Here is a 14,219-nt window from a genome sequence, read left to right as displayed (position 1 = left end):
AAAAAAAGAAAAAAAGAAAAGAAAAGGTACATAAAATGCTTGAGGACAGTGCCTTACACATAATAAACACTATTAATGAAAGCTCCTGCTACTATATTATCATATTATCTCTTCCTACAAAGTACATTAAAAGTGTGTCTGATGTTACTCAGCTATCTTTTTTGTATGTGTTATGGCATAGACGTGATTATGTGATTTTTCACTTTCTCCTATATTCAGCTCCAAGTCCTCCCAGTCTTATGTCATTTGCTGACATTGCAAACACATCCTTAGCCATCACGTGGAAGGGGCCCCCAGACTGGACAGACTACAATGACTTTGAGCTGCAGTGGTTGCCCAGAGATGCACTTACTGTCTTCAACCCCTACAACAACAGAAAATCAGAAGGACGCATTGTGTATGGTCTTCGTCCAGGGAGATCCTATCAATTCAGTGTCAAGACTGTCAGTGGTGATTCCTGGAAAACTTACAGCAAACCAATTTTTGGAACTGTGAGGACAAGTATGACATGTTCTCCTATTCTTGTTTCTCAAATGGAGTGAGGGGAAGTATATGTTCAACATCTTACTCAAATAGGGCTTGGATTAAATCCGTATTTTTACATGGGATTGGTCTGGATTTGAATTCAGGCAGAAGTTTGTGTAGATTTGTTCATTCATTCAACATTAACAACAAGGGACAATAAAGAAATAATCTCTCTCTGCCCTCATGGGGCTTACAATTAGGTAGGACGTACTATTTGTAAATAGACATTATATTTTGGGTATGATGAGGGAAGTAAATGGTGCTATAGAGGCACTGCTTGGGTAATCTGACCCAATACAAGAGAACTTCTTGGAAAAGGAAACATCCAAATAGAAACCTAAAGAAAGAAATTTACCAGGTAGAGGTAGGGGAAGAAGTGGAGAATATTCCAGCTCGAGAGAATAAAATATTCCAAGATCAGAGAGGAGGGAGAGTACAAGATCTACTCACAGGGGAACAGAAAGAAGTTTATTTGGCCATAGCATAAAAGGTAAGGATTAAGGGAATCAGATAATAAAATGTTTTGTATTCCATGGTAACTACTTTGAACTTGATTTTGGACCAACTGGAGCCACTCAATTTCAGCAGAGATATCATAATCATTATTTACACTTTAGAAAGTTACTCTGGGTACAGTGTAGAGATTAGACTGAAAGAGGCAAAACTAGAAGCAGAGGGATCATAGGACATACTGCTGTATGTCCCTGAGATAAAAATACTTTGACGACGAAGCATATACTAGTTTCTTCCCAAAGGCATTTTGGGAAGACAGGTTTTCAGTGTAGGGACTTTAATCCAAATATTTGTGTTTCAATAATACCCAGTAGAAGTGGCTTCTGGGATCAGATCAGATAGTTTTGGGTTGTTGGTAAAATGCATAGTTGAAAGTTAGACATTTAAGCATTTTAATAAAGTCAGACATTTTTAATAAGCATTAATACTATAACAAGTATAACTTTTATGCCACATTGTATCCAAAGAGCAGTTATTTGTGTGTCAAGAGAAATATGTGAAAAAGAACTAAGAGTTTTAGTTTATGGCAAGCTCAGGCTGAGTTTTCAGTGGCTGACTGTGGGCTGTGTTCACGAAATCTGTTAAACAGAACACCCTGCACTGGTTACCAAACCCAGGGCAGGACTCTGAACGCTTCTGCCCATTGCATCTGGTATTAGAGTCACCAGAGAAACATAACGCAACACTGGATGGAACAAAGCTTTACTTACATAGGGAGGAGACAGAGTAAGATCAGCCTCAACAGTATGCGTCAGTCCCCCATGGCCAGCTGCAGTGGTTGCCCAGAGATGCACTTGCTGTCTTCAACCCTGACAACAACAGAAAACAGAAGGGCACATTGTGTATGGTCTCTTCCAGCAGCCAATGCAGGGCAGTTGACTAAGTGCACCACTCTCAGGCCACAGTAGAAGGACCCTGTCCTGTCTCCTCAGAGGACAACTGTAGCATTGGTGTTCACCATCTGCCATGTGACACACATGCATAAGCAGAACAAAAGAGCATACACTGGGCTTGCAACAGGGAACGATACTCCCACACAAGGCAATGAGCCCAGCACAGGCTGTGTAGGCTCTCCATCTCTTGGTAAGAAAGTATCTTAAGCTCAAGGGCCATTTCTTACACAGCCAAACGGGGGTCGATAGACTATGCACATGAGACTGCCTTTCCCGACAGCCTTGCAGGTACTCAGTTTAAGAGCTCATATGACTGTGTTAGAGGCTGGGCTTATAAATCACAACTGGACTGTTGTATTCAGTCCTGGATGCTAGAATTTAAGTGAGGCATTTACCAAACGGGGGAGTGCCCAGGAGGACAAAAACTGCCATGAAGAGGGACTCAGTGCTGTATTTTATGAGGAATGATGACTGGTGGAACTTGTTTGTTTGTTTGTTTGTTTGTTTTTTCGAGGCTTGTATTTATTAGGATCAGGTGAGGCTATGGGTAACAGAAAATCCAAAATAGCAGAAGTTTAAATAGAATAGAAGTTTATAATTTTCATATAAAATCATTCCAGTACTCAATTTCTCACAAATATGCTTCAACCATAATGATTTGCAGTTCTCAATTTTCTACCATCCTACTCCTGGCATCTCCTCCGTTGGTACCTGGGTTTGTGGTTTTTCTCTACGCAGAATGCCTCTTTCTTGATATCTTGGCAGAGTGTCACCTCCGCCTTACAGCTTTTACTAACTCCTGCTGATAACTAATAGCCAGCAGCTGAAAGTTGCGTGTCACCCCCACATAGCACCTTCTCTCGCCATTTCTTCTGGTATGTTTTCCTTTCTGCCTTCTATTATGGCTATTTGGACTCATTTCCATTCCTGCAGGTTAGGGCTAACATCTTACTTACCTCTGTACTGTTCATAATCCCCAGAAGAGCACCTGGCCCATAGTAGGTACTTGTTTCTATCAACACGTGAAATAAGTGTTCACTCCACTCTCTTTTTGTTTGCATGGCTTCAGAGGAGGACGTAATTCTTAACTTTGCTCCTCTATAGGTAAGTTGTTTTGCCCCCTCTGGCTTCTTTCAGGAATTTTTCTTTATCTTTGATTTTCTGTAGTGTGAAAACGATATGCCTAGGCATAGTTTTTTTTGGCATATATCCTCCTTGGTGTTTTCTGAGCTTCCTGGATCTGTGGTTGGTGTCTAACATTTATTTGTGGGAAATTCTTAGTCATTCTTGTTTCAAATATTTCTTCAGTTCCCTTCTTTCTCCTTCTGGTATTCCCATTTTGTGTAGGATACACTTTTCGTGGTTGTTCCATGGTCCTTAGATATTGTGTTCTGCTTTTCAGTCTTTGTTTTCTTTGCTTTTCCATTTGGGAGGTCTCTACTGATAGATCCTCAAGGCTCAGAGACTGTCCTCAGCCATGTCTAGCTACTAAGAAGTCCATCAAGGTATTCTTCATTTCTGTCACAGTGATTTGATCTCTAGCATTTATTTTTGGTTCTTTCTTAGGACGTTCATCTCTCTGTTTACATCACCCACCTGTTCTTGAATGTTGTCTACTTTGTCCATTAGAACCCTTAACATGTTGATGACTGTTGTTTTAAATTCCTGGTCTGATGGTTCCAACATTCCTGCCATATCTAACTTGTGGTTCTGGATCCTTGTTCAGTTTCTTCAAGCTATATATTTTTTTCCTTTAGTAGGCCTTGTGATTTTTTTCTTGATAGCTCGATACGACATACTACGTAAAAGAAACTGCCGTAAATTGGTGTTTGGTGGGGCAGTGATGAAGCATGGGGGAGGAGAAGTGCTTTAGAGTCCTACGATTAGGTCTAGTCTTCTAGCGAGCTTATGCCTCCAAGCTGTGAACTTTGCAGGTACTTCTCAGCACCCCTTACCCCCACCTGAGGTGGGACAGGATGGTTGAAGTGGCTGGGGTTGGGTTATTCCCCTGGCCCAGGTCAGTTGGGCTCTGATAAAACCCCAGCAGGTTAGGCTTTGGGTAGATTCCACTGAGGGCAGAGTGCTCTAGTGTGTTTCAAAACAGTTCTTTTGTTCCCCCCCTTTCAGAAACACAGGGGGATTTTTCTTCGATATTCACTGTGAGAACCTGGATGAGCTCCTGGAGCTAAAACTCACAAAAGTGTGGCGGGCCCCATAACTAGATCCCCTGGAGTCCTTAACTATTACTCAGACTTGTCCACGCTTGTCCTTCAGCATTTCCTACCCCAGCCCTGGTTCCCTGGGAGATTTGTGCTCATGTGTCTGCTAGGGTGAGCCACGACACTCTGTATTTGCCTGTCTGTCCCTCCTATACCTAGATCTCAGAGCTAGTTGGACCCAAAGGAGCTGGAAAATAAAAACCAAAATTCTCCTTGAGTTCTGAAAAGTGTTGGCTCCTCTGTTCCCTTTAGAGCCTGACAAGATACAAAACCTGCATTGCCGGCCTCAGAACTCCACAGCCATTGCCTGTTCTTGGATCCCTCCTGATTCTGACTTTGATGGTTACAGTATTGAATGCCGGAAAATGGACACCCAAGAAGTTGAGTTTTCCAGAAAGCTGGAGAAAGAAAAATCTCTGCTCAACATCATGATGCTAGTGCCCCATAAGAGGTACCTGGTGTCCATCAAAGTGCAGTCGGCCGGCATGACCAGCGAGGTGGTTGAAGACAGCACTATCACAATGATAGACCGTAAGTGTCCCTGAAGGTACGCACGGAGCCTCCTGTCACCGGAGTGAAGGGGCTGTGCACCCTTCTCTATCATATCCATCACTGGCATTCACTTGCATACATTTCACTTTTGCATAAGCCTATGTGATTGCCACCTGGAGAGGAGGACTTAAAAGGCTCCAAGAAATGGCAACATTTCTCTAGGTAAAGTGCCCTGACAGCAAACAAGTTAGATGATCTTAAAGTACCTGAATGAGTTAGTATTTAAATATATCACTTTGCCTCATATAGTTAGAGCTATAATAGAGCTCTTAAGCAATCTGAAGCTACAACTTCAGGAAATTCTGCTGAAGAGCTACCGCTTTCATTATGTTTAATGTGCCACTGGCAAATCACTTCCTCTGCCTGTTTTCCTTCAGGAGAGGGGGAGAGTTTCTTGATTACAGCATTAAACACAGGCACACGCTCACATACACAGTCTGATGCAGGAGAGCAGAATCCTTCATTTCACTAACTGTTGTGTATGCTGTGAAAGCAGAGTTGTGACCCCTCTTGGTTCCTTCCCCACCTCTTTTTCCAGGCCCCCCTCCTCCACCCCCACACATTCGTGTGAATGAAAAGGATGTGCTAATTAGCAAATCTTCCATCAACTTTACTGTCAACTGCAGCTGGTTCAGCGACACCAATGGAGCTGTGAAATACTTCACAGTGGTGGTGAGAGAGGCTGATGGTAAGTTATCATGAGTTAACTCCACTCTGAGACACCGAATTGCTTTCTCGGAGGTCATGTGGGAGATCTTTCTGTGAAAAGGTTCAAGAAACTTAAGTAGAAAATGTAATTTTTGTATCATTCACGCCATCTCTGCTGGATACTGGGAGATATAAGGAAAAGCTGCTCAAAGGCTCTTTGGGCAGTAAAGCCTGCTGTCCTCTGGGTTTAATTATTAAATAGAAGAGTAATGATAACAGCAACCACAGTGATAATAACAATAACCGTCATTTATTGAGCCTTTACCACGTGCCGTGCACTGTTGGAAGTGCATTGCATGTAATGCCTTATTCAGTCCTCTTCTTTCCACCCAACCTCTTGGCAATCTCAAGGCTTCAAACTAACTTTGAAGGAACTCTTAATTTATGTATTACATTTCGTATTTATTTATTTATTTATTTATTTATTTATTTATGAGACGGAGTTTCGCTCCTGTCGCCCAGGCTGGAGTGCAATAGTGCAGTCTTGGTTCACTGCAACCTCCGCCTCCTGCCTCAGCCTCCTAAGTAGTTGGGATTAGTCCTCTTCATTACTGGGTCAATCTTGTTCACTACTCTTTTGTTCTACCATTAAACATTAACATGTCTCAACCGTCTTCACCCCTCCCTATCTCCAATGCCTCAACTGATCATACTTGCAAACTACCCAGCAAGTCACAAAAATAACCAAAAGCCTAAAAGAAGAAAAAAAAAGTTCATGAGAAACATTCTTCTCTTCTCCACTGAATTTTGAATAGTATGTTTCATTCTCTAGTTTCCTAAATTATTCAATATCTACCTAATTCCTACAGATAAGAACAAAGTCTAGGGAATAGTTATCACAACATCACATACAACCACTGAGTAAGAGCTTTCAAGCTTATTATATCAGCATTTGTCAAACCACCTGTAAGAGTGTTATATTTGGGGCACACCTGTCCATGTACATATTTGCTGTTGAGGTCTTGTGTGTTATTTCTCCAAAAGAGATGCTTGTGCTTGGAATGACATTAATATAGGTTTACCTTTCTTACATATTTTTATACTGTTTAAGGTGCTACATGAGTTTCTTATCCCTGATAATTTTGACCCATTTGTGGGTAAGGGGGAAACTTGAAACCTGACAAACTGTGAGGCAGTTTCTAGGCCAATGGGTATTTTAGGCTCACAGAATCTAACAGTCTATGTGCTTTTACAGTTTATTTAATTGAACTAAATCTGGTTATGCACAATTAATTAAATAATTTCAAGGGTCAATGGTGTGTCCCAGATTTCCTCACACCACATAATTGAAGATAAATTGGTGAACTGTGGAAAGACTTTAGACTTGATTAGACTGCAATGAAGACAGTGTTTTGCTGCATGACTATAAGACAGTAACTGAAAAAGTCACACCCCAGAAAGTAGCCTTGTGTTCCCCAGCCAGACAGGCTTCCATTATTGATATCCATGGAGATGGGCTGTGATTTCCAGGTTAGCTAAGATAACAACCCATCTCATATAAATGCCATTTATAGTGTACATACTCATGCTAAAGACAACGTTTCTTTTTAACTACTGCCAACAAAATATTTCTAAGACCCACTTATGAGCAAATTTTATTAAACAAGAATCCAGGATGCTATGATAAACCCTCACTGCACCACACCTTAAGCTCACTGTAAACAGTATCTGATCTCTATAGTATTTATCTTTCTACTTACGCTTTTCTCCAGTCAGCATCAAAACTGGTTTGCAGCGCCAAAACACACAGCAGGCTGGGTGAACAGGGGAAGAGTTCTGGGAAGTGCTCTGAGTAAGGGGCCAAATTTGGACCAGGATTAAACTGTACTCAAGATAACAGAGCCACACGCAGAGCAATAATCTGGGCACGGCATGTGGAGCGCGCCTTGTGGGATGACTACTCTGGCCTAGGACATGATTTCTCTTATCTCTTTCCTATTTCCCAGGTCATAGGGGTTTCCTTATTAGCTCAACTACAATGGTTATTAGCAAGATAAAGAGTTATTGAGTGGGTTCACTCACAATGGGAGTTGTGTAACACTGTGGAGTTGTGAGAGGTGCTATCATTTTATGCAATGAGCTACCCTCATTTTATTTCCTAGGAAAATGATGCTATATGCGTGTATTTGTGTGTGTGTATTTTATATACACACTATTTATTTTTATGTATTTTAGAAAAAGTGAATTAAAATTAACTTTATTAGGAGAACTTCATATCATTCTTTGAGATTGCACAATCTGTACTTTGGAAATGGCCAGAGATAGTGCATGAGGAGGCAGCCTTAGAAACCTAATTTAAAATCACTGAAATCACTTAAGTCACAAGAAAAGCAGTCCTTAACTGTGGGTTTTCTCCTCCAGGCAGTGATGAGCTGAAGCCAGAACAACAGCACCCTCTCCCTTCCTACCTGGAATACAGGCACAACGCCTCCATTCGGGTGTATCAGACTAATTATTTTGCCAGCAAATGTGCCGAAAATCCTAACAGCAACTCCAAGAGTTTTAACATTAAGCTTGGAGCAGAGATGGAGAGCCTAGGTGGAAAATGCGATCCCACTCAGCAAAAATTCTGTGATGGACCACTGAAGCCACACACTGCTTACAGGTTAGATGTATTACCACTGTTTTGCTAGATGGGACCTGCTACATTAAAGGTACTCGGCTGTCTGAGCATCTGATGCATGTGAGCTTCCATAGATTAATAACCTACGTTAGAAGAGTACTCTGCATTTTACTGGGTAATTTATGAAAGTTGGATTCCTGCCTCCACTTTCAGGTAATGTGTCAAAAGGGACTTCAGCACTATGCAAAAGCTCCAATTCATTAAGGGAAGAACTGAATGTTCTTAATAGATTGTTCTCTCTTCTACAACTTTTTTTTTTTTTTTGAGACAGAGTCTTACTCTTGCCCACACTGGAGTGCAGTGGTGCCATCTCGGCTCACTGCAACCTCCGCCTCCCTGGTTCAAGCAATTCTCTTGCCTCAGCCTCCCGAGTAGCTGGGATTACAAGTGAACGCCACCACACCTGGCTAATTTTTGTATTTTTAGTACAGAGGTTTCACCATGTTGGCCAGGCTGGTCTCCAACTCCTGGCCTCAAGTGATCTGCCCGCCTCAGCCTCCCAAAGTGCTGGGATTACAGGTGTCAGCCACCATGCCGGGCCCTTCTACAACTTTTTAAATATGAGTCCAATACTTTACATTGCTCATTATTGTAAAAATGTCCAAATAAAATGACTGAGCTTAGGGAGATCCAAACAATATGAAGCTATATCTTCTACTTATAATGTGAACTGAAATTATACTCACTTATTTACCTTCTAAGGCATCTAAAAATGGAAGTGCTCTTTGGTCCAGACAGAACTCTGGAAGGCAAAGGCCCCTGAATGAATGGGAACACCTTTTTTTCCCCATGGAGATGACAAATGAAAAGGAGCAGCTGTTTGGCTTTGGCTCCAGGAAACATCATTGCAGTCACTAAGCCCTTCTGCCCTAGGAATTGGCAGTGCTCTTGTTCTGCACTGTGTTTTCAGAAGGCAGGTACAAGCAGAAGTATATAGCATCCCAATCAGAACCCTCAAGAGAAAGGGAACCTAGGCTACTGTCTTGGATATAGAGCTACTGACACCCAAGATTATTGCTTCTGCAGAAGTTGTACCTTCTCTGTTGGGTGTTGGAAGAGCTGATATCCAATCAATATGGCAGTAAATTAGGTTTTCTGTGGGCCAGCGTCCATTCTACTTTGTTGATGCTGAGGGCTTATTGATTCTCACATATTTGAAGTATCACTCCTAGGTCTCAGCCGAAAAAAACTCTGCTGCCAGTTCCAAAAGGAGACTATGACATAGCATTACACCCGAGGGAGTTCTTAGCCCCTCCCTCACATCAAGCAAGTCAAGACAGATGTTTTTCCTAAAACAAAACACTCACTTTGGCAGGAACTCTGTATAGCTACCTTTACCCAGGGCTCACCAGACACTTACTGTTACCTCCCAGGCAAGGTCGGCACCTCCAGATTAAACACACACAAACTTTTTAGTGATACTTACTTCAAAAAGAGACCATATGAGCCTACCTAAAGGAAACAAGATTTCAGAAGAACAAGAGAGAAACAAGAAAGATTAGAAAACCAGGATTTATCAGTTCCTGTAAGAATCAAGAGATGCGGCCAGGAGTGGTGGCTCACACCTGTAATCCCAGCACTTTGGGAGGCTGAGGTGGGCAAATCACTTGTGGTCAGGAGTTCGAGACTAGCCTGACCAACATGGTGAAACTCCATCTCCACTAAAAACACAAAAGTTAGCCAGGCATGGTGGTGCACGCCTGTAATCCCAGCTACTCGGGAAGCCGAGGCAGGAGAATCGCTTGAACCTTGGAGGTGGAGGTTGCAGTGAGCTGAGATCATGCCACTGTACTCCAGTCTGGGCGACAGAGCAAGACTCCATCTCAAAAACAAAAAAAGAGGCCGGGCGCGGTGGCTCACGCCTATAATCCCAGCACTTTGGGAGGCCGAGACGGGCGGGTCACAAGGTCAGGAGATCGAGACCATCCTGGCTAACACGGTGAAACCCCGTCTCTACTAAGAATACATTTTAAAAAAATCAGCCGGGTGCGGTGGCGGGCGCCTGTAGTCCCAGCTACATGGGAGGCTGAGGCAGGAGAATGGTGTGAACCCGGGAAGCGGAGCTTGCAGTGAGTGGAGATTGCACCACTGCACTCCAGCCTGGACCGACAGAGCAAGACTCCATCTCAAAAAAAAAAAAAAAAAAAAGAAAAAGAAAAAAAAAAGAATCAAGAGATTCCTCAGCTCCTTAGTTACCTGGGCTCAAGGAAACTTGAGCAAAAGTCACCTACGGGCTATTTTCTTTTTTGAGTTGGGACATTGAGGCTGATTTAGTTTGTTTACTTATGGAAAGGGAAGGGGTGAAGATAACTCATTACTATATTTCAAAGAGAGAGTAAGGAGCTATACAAAATTTGTGTCTGGACCAGAGCCCACCAATCTCCCAGCATCCATAGTAGCTATGGAGTTCTTTGGAAGAGCACCTGCATTTGAGTTCCAACTCTGCCACTTTTTAACTATGTATTTTAACTTGTAAGCAGCATTTCAGTTCTCTAATCTTCATCTTCCTCACCTGCAAAGCTCCATAAGGGTGTCCTAAGTAGTGGTTTTGAGTATGTGATAGATCAAACCTAGTCATGTCCCTTCTAAATTAAGGTTTTCCCGTAGTTCCCATTCACTTACAAGAGCAAGAGCAGATTCCAGCACAGGGCACACTAAACCCTGCTTTCTCCTGTCTCCCTCACCAGCCTTGTCTCCAACCATATATGCTGTAAGTACCCACTGCTTTCCTGCTACTCGTCACTCCTCAGAGTTCCTGAATGTGACATGGTTCTTTTATACCCCTGAGCCTTTGCATAATCTTTTCTCTCTCAGATGCTTTCCGTTCTTATCTGGCTGGCGAATTCTCCATACACTTCAAAAACCAGCTCAACCCTCAACCACCCACACTATCCTGTCAACCCACAGCTGGGCGGTTGGGTGCTCCATCAGCTCCATGTCCACGTCCACAGCACTGTCTCCCTACATTCCTCTAATCCTACATTTACCAGTGGCTTTTAACCCTTTATCGAATTACCTGCTCTCTTCAACTAGACTGCAAGAACTCACAATCCAACAGGGGAGACAGATGTGTCATTGGTTACAAAACAATATGGCAGGTTCCTGGCACAAAAGATGTGCTCGTGAAATGCTTATGAACAAATACGGGAATGAGCCAAGATGCTCTATGGAAGTAACACATTCGTGTTATGGCTTCATCATCTCTGTGTACATGTTTGTTTTTCAGAACACAGCTTTCCTCTATTTCTCCAATATATATATTTACTTTAGTCATGTTAAAAGCATGCCAGACAGATAATGCTTGATGAGAGGAGGTGTCATCTCCCAAAACACATCACAGAACCACATGCAAATCAGCCTCTTGTGTGGTGGCTGCTGAACTCAGTCCAGTCAGAATTCTGCCTGTCTCAAGACAATCATCACCAGTCACCCTCCTTGTTGTTAGGCCTCCTTTTTTCCAAAGGGAATAGGTGGACAGGAAATAGTGCAGAAAAAGAATAATTAGGATTGAGAAATGGGAAATTCTAGGTTCAGCTGATATGCAAGTTTGTTATGTCAACAGATATAATGTGTTTCATTCATTGTTGGGTTCCTATGATTCATATGTATTATTGCATTGTTCCATATGGAAAGAGAAAGGGCAGATCATTATGGTGAGAGAGTTGGAAGGTTAGGAAAGTGCTGGTCTGGTTTTGTTTTTATCCTAAATAAAAGAGCAGTGTGACCACAGTAAGGTGGTCAGCTTCTCCTGACCTCGTTTTCTTCAAAGGAAGGAAATTGAACCACATGATCTCTGACTTTCTGCTATAGAATTCTAATTCTAGACACATTTAAAGTGGAAAAAATTCCATCAGATATTTGTTCACTAAAAATAGTGTCTTGTTATTGTGTCATATTCATAATTATCTTGCTATAATATATTCAGCATATGTTTTCTTGCCTTCTCTGGCAATAGGTGTTGTTGGGTGATAGATAAATGAGGTGGAGCACTGCCTTCAAGGAGCTTACAATGTGGAGACAGAAGCCACATCTGCAAAATAGAGGCAGAAATGTTGAAGGACATAAGGAATAAAGGAAAATAAATGCTATGAAGATTCAGAAGGCTTCTCAAAGGATGTATTAAAACATAGGAAAAGGATTTAGAAATATGCAGATAGTGACAGAAGGAGATTCAATGTGGAAGGAATAGTGGGAGTCAAAGTGTGGAGTTTTAAATACACAAATTGTTTAGAGTAGAACAAACAGTCCAGTTTCAAACAGAGGGTGAATAAAAAGGAGTAGACTGGGATGATAGGACGAGACAGGACTGTGGGTGGGTGCTAAGTGCTGGGCTGGGGAAAGTAGCTGTGATATTCATTTTGGGAAAAGTTTTAAGGGAAGAATGTCTGATGACCCATTAATTTTCAGCTGAACCTATACTAGGTCATTATCTCCTTCCTAAAGGTCCCTTTTATCTGCATCCATTCAGTACTTTGTATTTACACTTGTGATTTCAGAGCAGAGTATGTCAAGGTTGTTATAGCCAATGCTTTTATTTTACAGATGAGGCATAAAGAACTTTAGGGACCATCCAAGTAGCCAGCAACGGAGTAAAAGTGAGAACTAGACCTCAGATCCTCTTGTTCCTAGCCCAGGCCTTTTTCATCCTTCCTACAGAAGTCATGGCGTGTGTGTGTGTGAGAGAGAGAGAGAGAGAGAGACAGACCGAGAGAGAGAGAGAGAGAGAGAGAGAGACAGACTGAGAGGCTTGCTCTGTTGCCCAGGCTGGAGTGTAGTGGCGTGATCTCAGCTCACTACAACCTCCACTTTTTGGATTCAAGCAATTCTCATGCCTCAGCCTCCCAAGTAGCTGGGACTATAGGCACGCATCACCACGGGTCTGGCTAATTTTTGTATTTTTAATAGAGATGGGGTTTCACCATGTCGGCCATACTGGCCTCAAATTCTTGGCCTCATGTGATCTGCCTGCCTTGGCCTCCCAAAGTGCTGGAATTACAGGCATGAGCCACTGTGCCAGCCAGAAGTCATTGCTTTTAACCAAAAATTAAGCCATGAGGAAATAAGAAAAGAGATCTGCACTAGGAGCCAGAAATATAAAGTTCAGTTTTTGTTCATCATCTTTCTGTGTGATCTTGGAGAAGACATGGACTGTCTCCTAGCTTCAGGTTCCAAACCTCTGAAGTAATGTAATAAACTTCTTTATTATATTGGAGAGGTTGAACATGATCAACATGATCAAACAGAACCATGTTTGAAAAAGTCCTTATGGCTGGGCGCGATGGCTCACACTTGTAATCCCAGCACTTTCGGAGACCAAGACAGGCAGATAGCTTGAGCCCAGGAGTTCAAGACCAGCCTGGGCAACATGGCAAAACCCCATCTCTACTAAAAATACAAAAATTAGCTGGCCATGGCAGTGTGCACTTGTAATCCCAGCTACTCAGGAGGCTGGAGTTGGAGGATCACTTGAGCTCGGGAGGTGGAGGTTGCAGTGTGCATTCTGACCTGGTGACAGAGTAAGACCGTCTTCAAAAAAAAAAAGAAAGAAGAAAGAAAAAGGAAAAAAGTCTTCCCACACTTATAAATAAGAAACTCTTATCAGAGACACTGAATTTCCAAATATATAATAAATTAGCAACATACTTGCCAAGGCATTGGTGTTATAGTGGTTAGCATAGCTGCCTTCCAAAATTGGCAACACACACCAACTCCTGACCTTCCCCTTTAATGTGTGATGATTGCTTGTTACCCTTTGTGGACCTTTCTCAATATAATTCCATTGACAGGCTGTTATTCCTGGAAGAACATCTTTTGACTTGGAATGGATCTTTTGGAGATGGAAGTTATAGATGTGATTTATCAATATGATCTTGATGATCTTGATGTTCATTTTACAGGATTACACTCGGATCTGGGCATGAGTTAGAAGAAGTGGGGGCAGGGTCAGAACAATTTGCCCTGGCCTAGTACTGCTTCAGCATTATCACAGGACATGCCCAGATACCTTTGGGTTCAAGAAATACAGATTTTTTTAAAAAAAGGAGTACTTCTGGTCACTTTCATAGAATTGAAATTAACACTAGAAAGTTTTCCCATATAAATCAAGCCTAATACTCTATCAGTTCAATTAGAGAATCTTCACAATAAGAGGGACTCAAGAAGTCACCCAAGCCAATCTTTAACTTA

The 14,219-nt window shown here is 42.1% G+C and overlaps 1 protein-coding gene across 3 annotated transcripts in view; it reads left to right on the top strand.

Annotated features, from left to right (window-relative positions):
- PTPRB (protein tyrosine phosphatase receptor type B) overlaps positions 1 to 14,219 on the top strand; it is a 126,854-nt gene that overhangs the window by 82,046 nt on the left and 30,589 nt on the right. For all 3 annotated transcript variants that reach the window (XM_023226529.2, XM_023226528.2, XM_023226527.2), the window contains 4 exons: positions 220 to 501; positions 4,403 to 4,681; positions 5,241 to 5,390; positions 7,772 to 8,015. In XM_023226529.2, coding sequence (XP_023082297.1) covers positions 220 to 501; positions 4,403 to 4,681; positions 5,241 to 5,390; positions 7,772 to 8,015 — 955 coding nt within the window. The remainder of the gene's footprint in view (positions 1 to 219; positions 502 to 4,402; positions 4,682 to 5,240; positions 5,391 to 7,771; positions 8,016 to 14,219) is intronic.

This window comes from Piliocolobus tephrosceles, chromosome 10 (assembly GCF_002776525.5).
Source record: "Piliocolobus tephrosceles isolate RC106 chromosome 10, ASM277652v3, whole genome shotgun sequence".
Taxonomy (NCBI): domain Eukaryota; kingdom Metazoa; phylum Chordata; class Mammalia; order Primates; family Cercopithecidae; genus Piliocolobus; species Piliocolobus tephrosceles.
Note: the sequence above shows the minus strand (reverse complement) of the source record. Positions and strands in the feature narration are given on the sequence as shown.